Below are 18328 nucleotides of genomic sequence, written 5' to 3'. Positions count from 1 at the left end.
CCATAAACTCTAGGAAAAACCAAAAGTCTATTTTAAACTTCAATTTCTCAACTAAAATTTTACATATCAAAAATAGATAACGAATTTCATAAATCATTTAAAGAAATAAGAGTCCACTCACAGTGAGAAAATCTAAGGTCGATCCTCCGCTGGATCGTCGCGAACCACGGTCGTCTCGCCTATAAAATACACAACAAAACCGTAAAATTAGTCTCCAATTATGGTCCGAAACACTTTTCGGTTTCTCTAATCACTTCCAACCTACCCAAGATCAACAACCAACTCAACAATGGCTCTAAATAGGGGTGGGCATTTTAACCGCGGACCGCCAAAACCGGCCGAACCGCAAAAAAACCGCGTTGATCAAAAAAAGTCAACACCGCCAAAAAAACCGAATCGCACCGCTTCTTTCCGGTTCCGGTTCCGGTTCTACACCTTATTTAACCGCACCGAACCGAACCGCACTGCATACTTGCAAAAAATATATTTTTTTATATTTTTATACACATATTGTCATATACACCATTTTATATATTTTTTATATATATATTTATACCATTTTTATATACTTTTTATACACTTTTTGTACACATTTTTATACATTTTAGACCCTAAACCCTAAACCCTAATAAAATATTAAAATTAATATTAACCTAGCTATATTTTAGGGTTTAGACCCTAAAATATATTTTATATAACCCTATGACCTATTTTCTAGATATATAATATAATAATAAATTAATAATGTTTTAGTATATAATTTTAGTTATACCCATTACCCTATATAATAAAATTAGTATATTCTTTATATTCTATATTCTTTATATAACTTAATTGGTTAACTTTGTTATTTTGTTTGGTTGGTTTGTAAGTTACTAAGTTGTAGACTTGTAGTCACTTTATTTGTTTGATTTTGAAGCAGGTTTATAACTTGTAGTAACTAGTAAGTTAGTAACTTTGTTTTAAGCAGGTTCTTAACTTGTAAATTTGTTTTCTTGTTGCCAAAACTTGTTAATTAGGATGGGTTTGCATCATTAAATAATTGGGTTTAGGCTTAAAAAAACAAGTGTGAGGCCCCATTAGGCCTAGAACCGTGGTGAGAACCGCACCGCACCGCATTCAAGATGGTTTGGTTTGGTTCGGTTTTTTATTTTTTTCACGATTTTCAGCACCGAACCTCACCGTCTATTCATGTCTGGCGCGGTGCACGGTTCCGAGGGAAAAGTGAGTCGAACCGCACCGCGCCCACCCCTAGCTCTAAATGATCCTGCATTCAAGAGATGACAGTGGGTGTTTGAGACCACTGCAATTGCCGCCCAAAGTGGCGGCTCCAAAACCAAATTTAGCCAAAATACCCTATTTCCTAAAATCTACTTATACTTTTCAATTCTAAACATCGATTGGGGTTCCTAGGGATGAAATTTGTCCAAAACCAACACCAATAATGACCCTGAATCCGAAACCCAAAGGAAATCCGAAATGGCTCTATAATCCAAAATTTCAAGTTTCTAAATCCAAGGTTTTTTTACACTACAAAACGAAAGGAAGTGAAAGCCCAATAGAAGAGGAATAAAACTCACCTAAAATGGAGGTGATTGGCGCTGGAAATTGGTCAAAATCCAACGAGACAAAGGCGAGCCAAACTGCTGGTTTTCTAGGTTTTCTGTGCGCGCGGCTGGGCTGGCTGGAGGAGGGCCGGGCTGAGCTGATCGGCGTCGGGGGAGGCTCGCCGGAGCCTTAGGTTGCCGAAAAAGTGACCGTGGCTGGGTGGCTGGGGCAGGTGCGTGCAGAGGTGGGTTGCGGGCTGTGTGTTGTGGCCCTCGTCGAAGTGGTGGCTGGCTGGCGAAGCGGGGCTGGTCTGCGCCTGGGGGTGCTCGCCGGGGCAGAGGCCGGCAGGGGTGGCCGGCGATAGTGAATGGTGGTGGCTGGTTGGTGCGCGCAGGGGAGGGGTGCGGGGAAGAGAAAACACCGAGAGAGAAAGAGTGCGGGAGAGAGAGAGATAAAAGGGAGAGAGAGAAGTCACTAGAAAATTCTAGAGAGAGAGAGAAAAATCAGAAAATTTTTCTGATTTTGGGTATTTAAAACCCACTTTTATAAATTTACAAAATTGCCCCTCACTTCACATGTCTGTATCTTTCAAACCGTAACTTGAAATGATGCGTGCTATGTGTCTATGAACTCGTGGGTTCGAAACCTATCCAATGGACCCAAAGTCAAAATCGAAAACTCATTTATTTCAAAAGTCAAATTTGGGTCAAGCCCCAAATTAAAACAAAAATAAAATATAAAAAATTTTTAAATCCAAACCCTTTTTATTTTCCAAATAAATCTCAAAATCTTTCAAATACAATTCAACATCTTTTAAAAACCTCTCAAAACCATAGTCAAATAAAAATTTAAATTTCTAATGAAAATTTGGGTCAGGTCGTTACACCCAATCTATTCAAACAATACACACCCACTCAACCCTTTCAGACAATACACACCCCCACCCCCAACCTCACGCCTACCCAATCCTAGCCAATAACACATCCCTATATACCAACATCATCATCGGGGCCGTCACCACCGCCGTTAACTCAATCGTCGAAGTCGCCATCAACTCACTACCGTCAATCCGCCGTTGGTGGTCTCACCACCTTACTACAACACCATAGCCATTGTTGTCAACCCATAGTTATTCCTTAAGCTAAATTATTTTGATTCATATGCAAATCTAGGTTTTTTTTATCAAATTTAAATTGGTTAATCCATCCCAAGACCTATTTTATTTTGTTTGAGATAATTTGGAGTGCGGGTTTTTTGGGTTTCAAGATTGAAATTTCGGGTTTGAGTTATAGGGTTTCGCAGGTCGTTTGGCATTGGTCTACCGAACATTTTGGTTTCGTTCAGTAGTAAGCTACAATGAAAAGTTCGACAGCTTACTACCGAACAAAACCGAAATGTTCAGCAGACTAGTGCCGAACGACCTGCGAATCCAAAAATGAATAACCAGAAAATTCACTCTTGCACTCTAAAAAATCTCACTCCAAATCATCGCAAATAGACGAAAAAGGTATTAGGATTGATTAACTAATTGAAATTAGATAAGAAAGCATTAGATTTACATTCAAATCCAAAAATTTTAGGTTAAGGCATCCAACTTCCAATGGCTATGGTGGAGGGAGGATGCATGAGCGGCGATGAAGGCGGGAGGTGGGTGTCGGCAATTTTGGGATGGAGGTGGGGTCACGGGTGGGGTGTGTTTTGGTTGTGGTTGGAGGTGAGGTTGAGGGTGGGGTGTATAGTTGTGGTTTAGGGTGTGTAAGGAGAGTTTTTTTTTTTTTTTTTTTTTTTTTTTTTTTTTTTTTTTTTTGAAATTATGTGAGTTGTTTTTTAAGGTAATTTTTTTTAATGTCAATTAAGTAATTTCACAAAATAAGTTAGTGGAAGTGTGAAAAAAAAAAAAAAAAAAGTGTAAATAGCAACACTCATCTAAAAACACGTAGGAGACAAGTAAAGACCCATAAAGTGAATGTCCTCTAGCTTAAAGTCCATGCTGACTGGATTATGACTTAAACTTATTACAATTTCTGGAGCTACAGGTAATTTAACTCTTTTCTTTTATACAATTTTCTATTCAAGAGAAAGAACCTACAATCTGACGCAATCACGCAACGAAAGATGGAACGAAAGTTCGTTCTGGTCCCCGACATTAGGCTTTCAAAAAGGGAAAAATTTTCAAACAGGACACCTAGTTTGGGGTCAATCTTAGTTTAGGACACCAGTTTGGGTTTGTGCTAGTTTAGGACACATATTTAGGATTTGTATTAATGTGGGACAATCCGTCACTTCTGTCAAGAATTCCGTTAAAAATAGACATGTGCCATGCACATGACCTATTTTCAAGGGACAAAATGGACAATTCACCATAATATATTAAAATAATTAAAAATAAACAAGATTAAAACTAAAAATATATTAAAAAAGTTTAAAACTATAAACACAAAAAATACAGAAAAAAAAGGATTGAAGAGGGAGATGCAGATCTCACCCCCCCCCCCCCGTTTTCACTCAGCCCCAACCACCTCCGGCGGTGGCTTTACTGCCGGCGACGACCCACCCTCTCTTCTCTCTCTCTCTCTCTCTCTCTCTTATTCTCACTTCTCTCTCTCTCGGGCAGCACTCCCTGCACACACCCAGCTCCACCCAAGTCCAGCCCCTCCGGCCACTTTCCCCGACAACCCAAGATCATCGGCGAGCTGTTCTCGCCGGCGCCAACCCCCCCAGACCAGTCCCCTTTGCCAGCCCGCCGCTCTCTCTCTCCTCTGTTCTCTCTCTCCTTCGCGCCCCCTGCAAGCGCACATGGCCCAGCCACCTGACGCCGACCACCTTCCCGGCCGTCTCCTCACTTCTCTCTCTCTCTCTCTCTCTCTCTCTCTCTCTCTCTCTCCTCTCCCTCTGTTCCATCTGCGCACCCCTTCTCCACCCAGCCCCAACTCGTGTTTGATTGTTTCTCAATCTCATTAATCAGATCTGTAATTTTAGATCAAGTAATTTGGGTTTTGTCTAAAGGCGTATGCTTTGATTCAGATCTGTAATAATATGAAGATGGTGAACTATTTAGTTTAAATTGATGGAAAGGGTTTTGGTAGATCTGAAATTGGGATGTATATGTGTATTGGGTTTTTGCAGACAACATCGAGGCGTTTGGCTGATAGGAAGGTGGAGAGGTTTGAGAAGAACATAATGAAGAGAGGTGCGGAGATGAAGAGAGAAAGAGAGAGAGGGGGAGGGTGGGTCGTCGCCGGTGGGTAAGGCCACCGCTAGAGGTGGTTGGGGCGATGTGCAGAGAAATAGAGAGAGAAAAAGGAGGGTGCGATCTGCAGAGAAAAAGAGACAAAGAGAGGAATAGAGAAATGGAGGGAGAGAGAGAGTGGGATAGAGAGGGGGGATGGTGGGGTCACTGCCGGCAAGTATGGCCACCGGAGGTGAGTTGGGGCTGGGTGGAGAAGGGGTGCGCTGCCATCTTGTTCTTCTTTCTTTTTTGTTTTAGTTTTATTTTTAATTATTTTAATATATTATGGTGAATTGTCCATTTTGTCCCTTGAAAATAGGTCATGTGCATGGCACATGTCTATTTTTAACGGAATTCTTGACGGAGGTGACGGATTGTCCCACATTAATACAAATCCTAAATATGTGTCCTAAACTAGCACAAACCCAAACTGGTGTCCTAAACTAAGATTGACCCCAAAGTACGTGTCCTGAATGAAAAATTTTCCCTTTCAAAAATATCATTGTCACGCGTCCCACATAACAATATAATAAAGTAAAATAAACCAATCAAACATCTCCTCGGATTAAAAGAAAAAACAATTAAAAATTAAAAACCAATCACATCTCTGTTCTCTCCAAAGGCTTTCCTTGTTATCAGGTAGCAGTAGCAATCTATGTTGTTAATTTCTGTGCGTGCAAAATGGGCAGAATCGCTTTGCTTGCATCAGATTTTATAATCTCATTCATGTGGGTATTGTCAGGGGTCCTAATTAAGATCTTTGTGTACAAGATTGTTGGGTCGAGTCATGAACCCAGTTTTGAGATTATCAAGTCCTCTCTTTCAATTATAAGCATGTTTTTCTTTGCATTCTTGGCTAAGATTACCAATGGTGGCGCTTACAATCCTCTCACCGTTTTCTCGGATGCAATCACTGGCAATTTGAGCCGTTTCCTTTTCACTGTTGCTGCCAGAATCCCTGCTCAGGTAAACCACTTTTCAGAATGCTGGAATCTTGGGTTTAATCTTTGTTAATGCAGGGTTGACTTTTACATTTTGACTTGCTGAATCTCATTGGTTCTAAACAGTTTTAAATCTAATTTTCCAATACTTTTCTATTTTTTGAGTTTGTTTTTTTATTATATTTTTATTTTTATTTTTTCATTTGGGTAGTTGAAATCTGAATTGGGTTTGAATGGTTTTGTATCATATTTTGGTTTCCGAGTTTCCGTGCTACAGGCTCAAAATCTTGTTTGAATTTGTATTATATACCCATTTTTTTGAATTGCATACTTTTCTTTAGAGAAAATATTGGCTTTCTTTTAGTTTTTGTTTGTACCAGATCAAAAAAAAATTAGTTGTTGTTTGTATTCTCATTGACTGATTTAATAGAACAGAAATTACACATCTTCAAACAAATTTATTAATTGAAGAGTTTCTCTTTTCCCGTGTGGGAATACTGAGTTATGTGGCTTTGCGGTTGATTGTGGAAAGTGGAAACAACTTGCAAAACCTCAATGCATTCACATCTGTAGAATGTTTATAATTTAGATGATTATTATTTAGAAATCATAATTAGGCTGTTCGATCCAACTGGAGGAAAAGTATGCATAATAAGGGTGAGAGTGCAGCAGTTATGCATGAAAACTAAAGCTCATCATTCAAGACATGGCTTAGAAGATAAGACTTGACCTGAGCTTAATTGGAGTAAACATCTATTTTGGATGGAGTTCTATACCAATTAATCCAAAGTAAATTGGAAATTAGTTTTTTCTAGTACTTTTTACTAGTCCTTTTTATGTTAGAAAATATAGGGTGTCCTCATTTCCTCTCCTCAAGTTTAATGTTATGTGATCCTGATGTGAATCCCTTAACTTTGAAGGTTTTCATACTAAGTTCTTGGAGCTAACTATCCGCGGGTGACACTAATAGGACTTGAGGTTGATTTAGGTTGATTATTAGGCATTAACTTAATGACTCATTAGTAGGCATTGAGGCGACTCTTCCTTGAAAGACAACAAGGATTTAGAAGCCCAAGAGAGAATCATCCTCAAGGCAACGCATTCGTTCAGAATTCCATGTGGTCCGTGCTAGGTACCAACCACCCCAAATAAATATGTCAACCCACTAATGTGAGGATACAGTGTGCAGACAAGTATGTTGAATCCTATCATGACTCTCTCATGGGTTTAGAACACGTGATCCCTTTGGTCAGAGGATCATATTTTGAAGGATACCTACACCAATTAGGATTTCTCTTGTGATTTTTTTAAGCTTCTTTGAAGCTCTCAAAGTCTCATACTTTCGGGGGTCCTTGAAAGACACGACCACGGTATTCTCCTAGCCATGATAGCCACTCTTCTCTTCTGCAGAGACACTGCTGTCAAGATCTGTTGTGGTGATTTTGAACCACCGCAATTAGCTCTGCCACAGACAAATACGTGCTAGATTCCTGGACTCATGTTCTATGGTTAGATTTCATGCACTCTTGGTGTTAGCTTTGACTGAATATACCAGTTGGACTAAAATGTTACGTACTGCATGTGGCCTATGAATCATGATAAGGCTGTTTTCTTTTTTTCCCCCAGTTTTTTCAACAGATATGTTGGGTTAAGTGAAGAATAACTTTGCTGAAAACTATAGGCCTTTCAGTTGCTTTGATATTATCAGTCTTGGGAGGCACTTGAAAAGATTTAGCTGTTCCAAATTTTACGGTGACAACCACTTAATTTCTGCCATGTGTCATTTATCTTCTTTTATCTCTACAGGTTATTGGCTCTATTGCTGGGGTTAGGCTCATAATTGAGATCTTTCCTGAAATAGGTCTTGGGCCACGTTTGAATGTTGACATCCATCAAGGTGCGCTTACAGAAGGATTTCTGACCTTTGCAATTGTTACTATCTCACTTGGCCTTTCCAGAAAAATCCCAGGGAGTTTCTTCATGAAGACTTGGATCTCAAGTGTTTCTAAGTTGACTCTTCATATTCTTGGCTCTGACCTGACTGGTGGATGTATGAACCCAGCCTCTGTAAGTACCTACACACAGATTGATGACTAGAAATCTATAAATTTCTTTGTTTTTTTAGCTGCTAAGAGTAAGATAACCTTATTGTCTTGTGTAGGTGATGGGATGGGCTTATGCTCGTGGGGACCATATAACCAAGGAGCATGTACTTGTTTACTGGCTTGCCCCAATAGAGGCGACTCTACTGGCAGTATGGACATTTGGGTTGCTAGTTCATCCACTAAAGGAGGACAAGGTAGACAAGAAATCTAAATCAGAATGAAGAAACACTGCATTTGTATCCCATATGTCAAATGAATTATCCAAGTTCTAACCTGTTAGCATATGAGAAGGTCTACTGTATATGACATCAATTGGGACCTTGAATTTGTAGTTCCTGTTGACCCTACTCTCTCTCTCAACCTATAGATTGTATGGATGGCTGAGATTAGACTTCACATTTGAAAAAAAAAGATTGGCCAGTTTAAAGAATTTAGCCTATGAAATGTTAAATGTTAAAATGTATAAATTTAATTATTTCAAAAAGTATACCATTGTGAATATTTTAAGGGAGACTTAGAGTATAGTCCATTTTATGAGTGTTTCTTAAACTAAAACTGGTAGTGATTTAGGGTTTTTAATCAAGTCTTTTTATTTTTCTTGTTTAACGGTCTGTTCAAAATCTCGGAGTTAAAACCTAACATAAAATCTCTATAAAGCTCACTCTACACTCTAAGAGGGGAAATACCCTTCAAATAGGGGGAAATACCCTTCAAATCGGGGAATGATTTTATTATAAATTAAAAATATTTTCTTATAAATTAAAAGGACTTTATTATAAATTAAAATGATTTTCTTATAAATTATTATGAATTTAAAAAATTTTCTTATAAATTTTAAATCACCCCCAGTTTCTATTTAAAAACTGTTTTTTTTTTAAAATGTAAGCCTAATTATCTCATATTTTAATGAGATTTTTTAAACGGTACTAATATTTAATATGTTTAAATAAGTTTATTTTTATACTAAAATTAAAAAATGTTCTTTCATTTCATTAATTTTTCTTTCTACATGTTTGGTTTGATAAAAACAATAAATTTCATAAATTAGAAGATTGGAAGTACAACATCGCTTCAACATGGATAATCTGTTTGAGGTGAGATTAAAAGTCAGGAGAATGATACAGGTTTCCTTCGAGAGTTCCTCATCATTATTGGAAAAGAAGGTTGGTTCTATCTTCTATGTTAGAGTTCGACCTCTCTCAAGAGCAAAAAGACCTCTCTTGCTCAAAACCTGTATCACCATATTTTCCAATAAAGACCTTGGGGTTCGACCTACACTAATTACATCCAATAAAGGAACATATATCCCCAAGGTCTTTTATATATGGTGCTTTAGTTAAAGAAAATAGGTTTAAACACTTGGACCCAAACGAATTTGGGGCCCAACTGGAGTCCCTTAACATAACAACAAGAAAAAAGACCAGGCAGGATCAATCTAAGGCAACTTCTGTACTAAGTGTTGGAGAGGGTGATGAAGAGCAAGAGGAGGGACAAGGAGTCGTGGGAAACCTTGATGAAGGGTTGCATGCAGATAGAATAGAACTGAGTTGTGGGCAGCAAAAGAGCCATAGTGAGCCGAAGGATTGTCCAAGAGGAAGTGAGTATGTAAATCTTGAAAAGTATATAGATGAAGGCAAGCTAATAAGTGAAGAACATGAAATTTTCGAGCAAATCTTAATAAATCTGGAGAGGGAAAATGAAATTGTATTCCATAAAGTTATTCTCAATTTCGTTTTAATTGATTGTAGGACGGGGAGTGGATTTTCAAAAGAGTTTTCTCTTAGTGTTCCTTACAGCAATATACACAGACAAAAGAATCAAACCAGATCCTACAATCAAGCTATACATAAAAGGAAATTGATTTACAATTATGTGATTGAGGCAAGACTTTCTTTGGTTTAGTTGACTTCCTAACACTCCCCCTCAAGTTGGAGAGTGAATATTAAGAACGCCCAACTTGCTTAACATAGATGAAAAAACTTCTTTTCCTAGTGCCTTTGTGAAGACATCTGCCACTTGATGCGATGAAGGTACAAATCTAGTGGTTACAGAACCATCTTGAATTTTGTCTCTAAAAAAGTGACAGTCGATCTCAATATGTCTTCTATGCTCATGAAAAACAGGATTTACTGCAATGTGTAATGCAACTTGATTATCACAACACAAAGTTGCTGAACTAAAATCTGTAATTTGTAAATCTCGAAACAAATATCGCAACCACGAAAGTTCACAACAAGTTGCTGCCATTGCACAATATTCTGCCTCCGCAGATGACAAAGAAATTGTTCTGTGTCTTTTTGTTGTCCATGAAATCAAAGAGTCACCAAGAAACACACAGTACCCTGTAGTTGATCTTCGAGTTATTGGGCAACCAGCCCAATCAAAGTCATAATATGCCTTCAACGTCAGGGATTTCTGTGATGAAAACAAAAGACCTTGACCTGGAGTACTTTTCAAATATTGCAAGATCCGCAAGGTTGCATCTAGATGAGGCTTTCTTGGCTCTTGCATGAACCTGCTAAGTATATGCATAGAATACATAATATCAGGTCTTGTGATTGTTAGATAGATAAGACGTCCTACTAGTCTTCTATATCTAGACGAATCATGCAATAAATTAATCTCTTACATCAAATGAGAGTTTCAAATTCTGCGCCATAGGAAAAGCAGCTGGCCGACAACCCAATTGACCCATATCTTTGAGTATGTCCAATGTATACTTCCTCTGTGAAATAAAACACCCTTTTTGGACCGTGACACTTCTATTCCCAAGAAGTATTTTAAGTCACCAAGATCCTTGAGTCGAAAACAGGTGTTGAGAATGTGCTTGAGGTTCACAATGGCAGTGGTATCATTTCCTATTATGAGGATATCATAAACATAAATTAAAAAAGTGATAAAAGACTTGCCATATATTTGTTCTTGTGAAAAGAAGGTAATATGCTTTTGACTGAGTGTAACTTGCATTGATGAGTATGCTTTTTGCATCACTTTATGATACTAATTCCCTAACCCAGAGTGTTAGAATTCAATATTTTGTGTTTGTTGTCTTGTTTTTTGTGTTTTTAGGTCAAATGAAGCATAAATAGGCAAATGGAGCCGTTTTGGGATTCGTGGTCAAATTAGGAAAAAAGGTCAATTCCTAGTCAAAATAGGAAAAAAGCAGAAATCCTAGTCAAATGAGGATTCCTAGTCACACGAGGAAACATCAAGCCCAAAACCATCATTGTCAAGGCAGAAATGAAAAATCTTAATTGGAGTGGGAATTCCTGGTTGAATTAGGAAACCTAAGCCTATTAGGGAAATGAGTCCTAATGAGATTAGGAGACACTAGGGGCAATATGGTCATTATGAGAAGTCAAAATGGACAAGGAATCCTAGTGGGACTAGGAAAGGTTGGTCAAAATGAACTCAATCAAATCAAGGTTCCAGAAGTTTCTAGAAGGTATTGAACATTTATGGAATCAAATGTGGTGAAGAAATGAATTCGAATCCAAGGGGAAATGAGGGGCGAAATTGGAAGTCAAAGTCAATGGTCAAGGGTCAACTATGACATGTCATGAAATCAAATGGGTCATGGGCCAATGTGAATGTCAAAGTCAAGAGGTGGCAGTCATGCATGCGTGCGCAAGCTTGTAATCCATGGGCCAACCCTAGCAGTCCAAGAAACCCAATGTGCCAAATCCATACATGCAGCCCATGCACATGTGTAAGTGAAACCCTAAGGGCCTATGCACAAGTCACTTAAGCCCAATGAGCCAAGCTATGTTGCATAGCCCAAGGATGAGAAAACCTAAGCCTTGCCGCACACTCCTATACCTTGCCTCACAAGGATTTCTCCCTCACCTCTATAAATACATCATATTCTCTCATAATTCAAGAATCTCATCATTCATTCAGATTTTCAGAAAGAGAGAGAGAGAGGCCGAAAGTTAGAGAGAGAGAGGGAGTGGCGTGACAACCAAGAGAGAGAGGGAACCCTTTGCCGCAAGCCCTAGCTCACCCTAGCCGTGAGTCCACCTGCTTGTGTGAGGTCTCATTATTCTCCTCTTCTTGCCGCAGCCCCCTTGTGATGTTTTCTTTGGTTTTCAATTTTCTTTTCTTTTGGAATTCTTGTTTCTTCTAGTGGGCTGGGCCCACTTACTATTGGTATAACTCTTATGCTAGTGATATATGTGCACAAGCTATTGAACTCAAGATCTATTAGTCTCACTCTTTCTGGCCCAGTGTAGCTATATTGATATCAATATATTGGTTTGACTCTCACTCTCACAGGGATGGTGAGGAAGGCCGTAGATGGGGTGTTTTAAATGGGTTAAACAAGGAAGAGGCCAGACACTCTCTTGTCCCATTCAATAACCCATTTAAAAACGCTTTGTTCTCTCTCTTTCACACACCAGCAAGTTTCTAGGAGGGAGAGTGGTGCAGCTCAGCCACGCTCCCTCCTGCTCCTTCTCTATTTCCTCAATTTTTTCCACCCGAAATGGGTGCTCCTTCCCTGAGCCACGTCTCAGCTTCTCTCCCTTCAATGGGAGTTCATATCCCTTCCATATATAGGAGCTATTTTTCCTTTCCCTTTTCTCTTTTATCTCCTAATCCTTTCTCTTGAAACCCTCTTTTTGAAACTCTAGATCTCCATACCTCCACCTTCATTTCCCTTTCTCCTCTTCCATACTCCCCTTCCATAATCCATGTCTCTTTCATCCTACTTGGGACCACTCCTAAAACCCTAAATTTGAACTTACTTTCCTCCTGCCTAACTGGCCATGTGCCGTCTCTGTGGGTGTCGAGCGGTTCACCCCTGTCACCCCTAACACTAACCTCTCTGTGTGTTTGTTCCATCTTCCAGGGGCTGTTGTTTACATTTTGGAAGGTTAAGTTTGTTATTTGGGTTTTTTCCATTGTTGCTCGAATGGGATCTTTGTGTTGTCTCAGGGTTTCTCTTCGAATTTGGTTACTAGTTTGGTTTCTGGAGTGCATGTGTCAACGTGGCTCACCTCGCAACGACCCTCCATTGTTGCTCGAATGGGATCTTTGTGTTGTCTCAGGGTTTCTCTTCGAATTTGGTTACTAGTTTGGTTTCTGGAGTGCATGTGTCAACGTGGCTCACCTCGCAACGACCCTCCGTGGGTGGGTGCAGCGTTTTGTTCGTGGTTGCGGCTGCTCCTCTTTCCTCTCAGATTAGGGTTAATTTTTTTCTTCTTCTTTGTTTGTTAGCTCTGCCTACCCCTCTCTTTCTGAGTTGGGCCTCTGGTAATGTGGACTACTGTTTTGTATTTGGGCTTTTTTTGGCTGTGCTTTCCTGGCTGTGACAAAAAAACAAAACAAGGAAGAGGCCTAAGAGAAAATTGAAAATGGAGAAGGTGATGTGTTAAGGAAGTTGTAGTTGTAATTTTTTCTTAGTTCAAATTAGGAGCTAATTCTTTCTCATTAGTCTCTAATCTTCCCTTACTGTAACTTTTTTTTTGTTCATTCTCTTCGGGTTTACTCCATGACTTTTCCAATCTAGTTATCTCCTAATTCTTGACTCAATGGCTTTTTCAATCTTACTCGCCAGCCGCCCCAAAAGATTCAATTTTCTCATCATCCAACCCACCACTGACCGCACCACCATTGGTCGGATTGGTTCGAGCGTTAGTCGATTTGTTGGTTTCGTCAGGCAGTTGTCGGGTTAGACGGTTCCAAATGAGAAGATGCATATCTTGAAGACGGCGAAGTAAATCTAATCACCGATGACTCTGATCTTGACAATGGCGGCACAGATCTTGAAGGCGGCGTCACAAATCTAAACACCGAATACTCAGATCTTGACAACGAAGGCACAAATCTTAAAGGCAATGATGCATACTGATGTTTGGCCCATATTTTGACATCGGCAGAAAAATCGATCGCAATGGAAATAAAAGGATCAACATAGGCCAGATAACCATTTGATTGTCCGGAAAGATGCAATGGCCTTGCCTCTGGTCAAAAATCAAATGCTTGGCGGGTATAGAAGTCAGCTGATTTCAAGTAAAAGTCAGCCAACTTTTCTTAAATGAGCTCGACCAACTTTTGCTTGAATGGAGTCAATTAGCTTTGTTGTAATAAATTTGACCGAATTTGCACAAATGAGTCTGGTCAACTTTGCTTAAATGAGGGTGGCCGGGTTGTGATTTTTGAATGTTGAATTAGTGTCACCCAACTAAATTAACCCGATCAATTTTGTTGGACCAACGTTTTCTTATTTTGATTGGCCAACTATGCCTAAATGGTGTCGACCAAATTTTTTAGGCCGGAATGCTATCTTATTAAAAGGCGGTCGGATTTTGAGTTTTCGTACTTGGGTTAAATTTTTGGCCGGATTGGTATTTTTTTGCTGGATTGGTATGTTTTTGGCTTTGTTCTAATTGTGATAAATGGAGTCGATCAATTCTTGTAAGATATATGCCGACCGAATTTGGTGCTGGCCTAATTTGAACTAATAAGGCAAGGGGGCTCACTTAGAGTGATTGACTAATTGGGGTCGATCGGATTTGAAGTAATAAGGCTGGGCTAATCATACATTGGTGTTGGCCTAAATTGGGGCTATTTGAGTAAGCAGGCTCGCCCTAATAGGCAAATTTAAAGGGAAAGTTAGTCGAAGTTCAATCGAAATTTAAAAAGAGGTTGGATACGCTTAGTGAGCAACCTAATTATGTCGATTGAATTAAAATATATTTCAATCGACTTTGCTAAAAAAGGAGTCAATCGACTTGGTTAAAATTTATTTCGATCGATTTTGCTCAAAAGGGAGTCGATCGACTTGGTTAAAATTTATTCTTATCGACTTGATGAAGAGTAATGTTGCATGACTTCATTTCAACCGACTTGGTAAAAGATTCATTCCGATCGAAATTACTTCAATCGACGTCAAATAATTACGATCAACTTTGCTAACAATGAAATCAATCGACTTTATTCCGGTCAATTTTATTTGAGGTATTATCGGCCGACCTCATTGGATTTATTTCGATTGACTTTGTAATTTCGATAAGATTGATTTAAACTCCTCCGATCAACTTTGCTTGAATAGATTTGCATCGACTTGTCGATCAGAATAGTTATCAAAGTAGAGGGAGTCGGCCCAATTTAATTGTTGAGGCCGCGTTGCTAATTATAAGTGAGTGAAATAATTCAGGTCTAACTTGAGACTGGATTTTATATCTTTAAATGATGAAATCAGCTCAATCAAGGATAAAAGGGACCAAGCTATTTTATTATTATGTAATCATGGTTATTCTTGTACAAGGAAAATGAAAGAAGTAATTCCGGCCTAATTTGAGGTAGGGTCATTCCCTTTTATTTTTAATTAAGAAATGGGCCATAATATTCTCCAAGCTTTGGGTCTGATTTTATTAATTAAGTTCAAAGTCTATCAATTCCGATCGACCCCAAAGTTTCTTGATGTAATTTCTTTAGCCAACAATAGCTCAGCCCAAGTGACACAAGGTTTTCAATTCGGCACCAAGTCTCACTCGAGCTAGGATTTCGCCTAAGAATTGTGATCCAAATTTGAGTTGAGGCCTTTACTTGGAGGGAAATTTAGAAATTAAATACAAGATCGATTCAAGTCTTATTAAGTGAAGAATTCAAAAAGTCTTGAAGACTAAATATCCCGAGTGAATCAAGAAGCCAGGTATGTAAGTCAAGAGTCCAAGTTTGGAAAGGATTCTGATCAGTCTTCCATGCCCAAGATCACGTGGTTAACAAGGAATAATCAACCAAGAATCTGGTCGAATCAGGAATTCAAGAGAGTTTGAATCCCATCCAGACTAGGAATCTGAAGGAAATTTTGGGCCAAGTAATGGCCCATTGCCTAGGATTGTATTGTAAGTGTAAACTTTGTAATTGGCAATTTCCTTAAGACAAAAACCATCAAGTTGTAAGTATTAGCTTAGGTTTGTTAAGTAAGTCAAAGTTTGGTCATGATTGTTGGATTGAAGAAAAGGTTGATTCTCAAGTCACAAATCCGATGCGATTCTAAAAAGGTAAGTATATATCGATGTTCAATTCCTCTTAGGTTTGAGGTAATATGACTTAGAGACCTTGCATGCATTCTAGGTGGTTAGAGTTATATTCATATACATTTAAATGTTTTCGGGATTGAAAATGATGTTTGAAAATGTGTTAAAAGGTGTTTTGGTCGAGGAGGATCGATCCTACACGAGTTAAAAATCTTATGAAAATTTTTTGTCCCAGAGGATCAATCCTATGAATAGTGAGGATCAATTCTCCAGTAGCTTTGTTCTTGTAGGATCAATCCTATGAATAATAAAGATCGATCCAACCGTGCGAAATTTTCCAGATTCGCATAGAATCGATCCCACACGTTTTTAAATGTTTTCTAAGGTTTTTAATCCTAGTTTTTCGAGGTTTATTCTAATCCTTTCCTATATGGTTTATGACTTATTTCCTAAGTTATTAAGGGTTTGATTTTTATAAATAACTTATTCCATCATAAGTCTAAATGACTCATACATATATTATACAGTTTTGAGATATTGTGCATTCTAGGATTTTGTGTGAAATTTATTATATGAACATTTTTAGTGCATAAACACTTGATCATATAGGATAGTTCATCGTGCATAAGCATAGATAGTTTGAATAGATTGTTTCTTGTCAATCTATTCAAGCTATCGACTTCATTCATCCATCCTACATCATTAGTTGAACTCGAGCGTCAAGGTTGAAGTCGGGTTCGTGAGCTCTTGTCTTCAGGGCGTTGGCAAGAAGGTCTCCCTACAATTCTTGTGATCGAAGAGTTACAGGTAGCATGAGGTCAGTTTACTTTTTAGAAGGAGTCTAGTTAGGATTTGAATCGAGTCACTGGATGTATCTTTTCAGGTTATCATAGTGGATTGTTTATCTCGACTAGGTTTTGCGGTTTTCACCCAGTGGAGGGTTTTCTACGTCAACAAATCTCTGTGTTCTTTGTGATTGCTTTGTTTTGTTGATTATTTCATATAGTTTTTAATTCGTTGTTTAATTAATCAACTTAGTAAAATTAAAATTGGGTAAATTTTTGATAAAGCCTATCCCCCCCCCCCCCCCTCTATGCTTGTTTAGTGTTCTAACTATGGAATTTCATGTATCCTAACCCCTATAAATAGATGCATTCAAGAAAGAAGAATGACACACACTCAGAAGCTTAACATCACACAAACACTCAGACACCATGTCTACCTATCTTATTTTTCCATAATCTTAGTTCTAGTTTTCGCTCTACTAAGCCTTTGCAAGGTCTTAGTATCAATTTAGTTTTCTTGTCCGTTTACTTTCAAGTACTCTACTTTTTGTTCTTGCTTTTCAATTCAATTTGAATACAAGTTAACTTTATATTTTCCGCACTTTACTTTCAAGTTCCTTTACTTTAGTTCTTGTTCTTTAATTCCATTAATTTATGCACTTTACTTTCCTACAATTTTGCACTTGCTTTCAATTCGATCCATAATTCTTGATTGTTCGTTAAGAGCCTTGTCCCTGAGGCTTGAAAAGAGTCGAGAGTAGTTCCTAGCTTGGTCGCACAATTGTTTGATAGAATCATTTTAGGTGCAATAACTCAATCTAATCACAATTTCATTATGATCAAGTCAAAACTTGTCTTGACGGTGGCACGCCTCGCACTTACACACAAACGGACCAAAGTTTCGCTTCCAGCCAACTTTGGCTAAAAACAAGTGAACAACTAAATAGGAGATGTTCTAGAGGGACGAGGAGGAGATAAAGATAAGAAGATAAAGATAAGGAGATGAAGAGAAGGTTCGAAGGAGGAGGATGGCGTAGAGTCGTCGGCGGTGTCCTAGTGCTATGATAAACTCATAGTATGGTTTAGGGCTGGGTCGGTGTTAGTAACCGAACCGAGGGGCCACAACCAACCACCGAACTCCCACCGACGGAATGGCCAACTTCCCAATCGTCGCCGCTACCGCATGGTCGGTTACCAATGACTTTAAAGTGGTAATTTTCGGTCAGTGTGGTCAGTAACCGAACGCTGGAACTCCATTTCTTCCAAAACTCCATTTCTTCCGTCACACCAGCAACCCAAGATTGCTGCCACCTTTGCCTGCAAATTCATCTACCAGAAGAAGAAGAATTTGCAAAGGAAGAAGAAGAAGAAGGTGTCGGTCGGTGTCGGCAAACTGATGATTCAAACTTTTAATGCCGCCACCGCCTACCGGCACCGTCGGATTGGTTGGCCAACCGACATAGACTCATCAATCAAGCGTCGGCCGACATTTTTACGATTTCGGTTGTGTCGGTGGTGGTTGCAGTTTATCAACATTCCGACCCAGCCCTAGTATGGTTAGGGGTGGGCACGGTACGGTATGAGCCCCATACCGATACCATACCGAAATTTTTATTCGGTACGGTATCGGTACGGTATGAACATTTTTAAAACTTGTACCATACCATACCAATGTTTTATGAATTCGGTATGGTTCGGTATGGTTTCGGTATATACCAACATTTTAAACTTCTTT

At 38.8% G+C, this 18328-nt stretch overlaps 1 protein-coding gene across 1 annotated transcript; it reads left to right on the top strand.

Moving 5' to 3' along the window:
• The first annotated feature begins 5356 nt into the window (after positions 1 to 5356).
• On the top strand, positions 5357 to 8322 carry SIP2;1 (small and basic intrinsic protein 2;1). Its single transcript, XM_086228827.1, has 3 exons — positions 5357 to 5743; positions 7525 to 7785; positions 7880 to 8322. Exons 1-3 carry the CDS (start codon positions 5459 to 5461, stop codon positions 8042 to 8044), a joined length of 711 nt encoding a protein of 236 aa, XP_086084953.1. The 5' UTR covers positions 5357 to 5458; the 3' UTR covers positions 8045 to 8322.
• Positions 8323 to 18328: the final 10006 nt, after the last annotated feature.

Source organism: Dryas octopetala, chromosome 1 (assembly GCF_963921425.1).
Source record: "Dryas octopetala chromosome 1, drDryOcto1.1, whole genome shotgun sequence".
Lineage (NCBI taxonomy): Eukaryota > Viridiplantae > Streptophyta > Magnoliopsida > Rosales > Rosaceae > Dryas > Dryas octopetala.
This window is presented reverse-complemented; position numbering and strand designations above follow the sequence as displayed.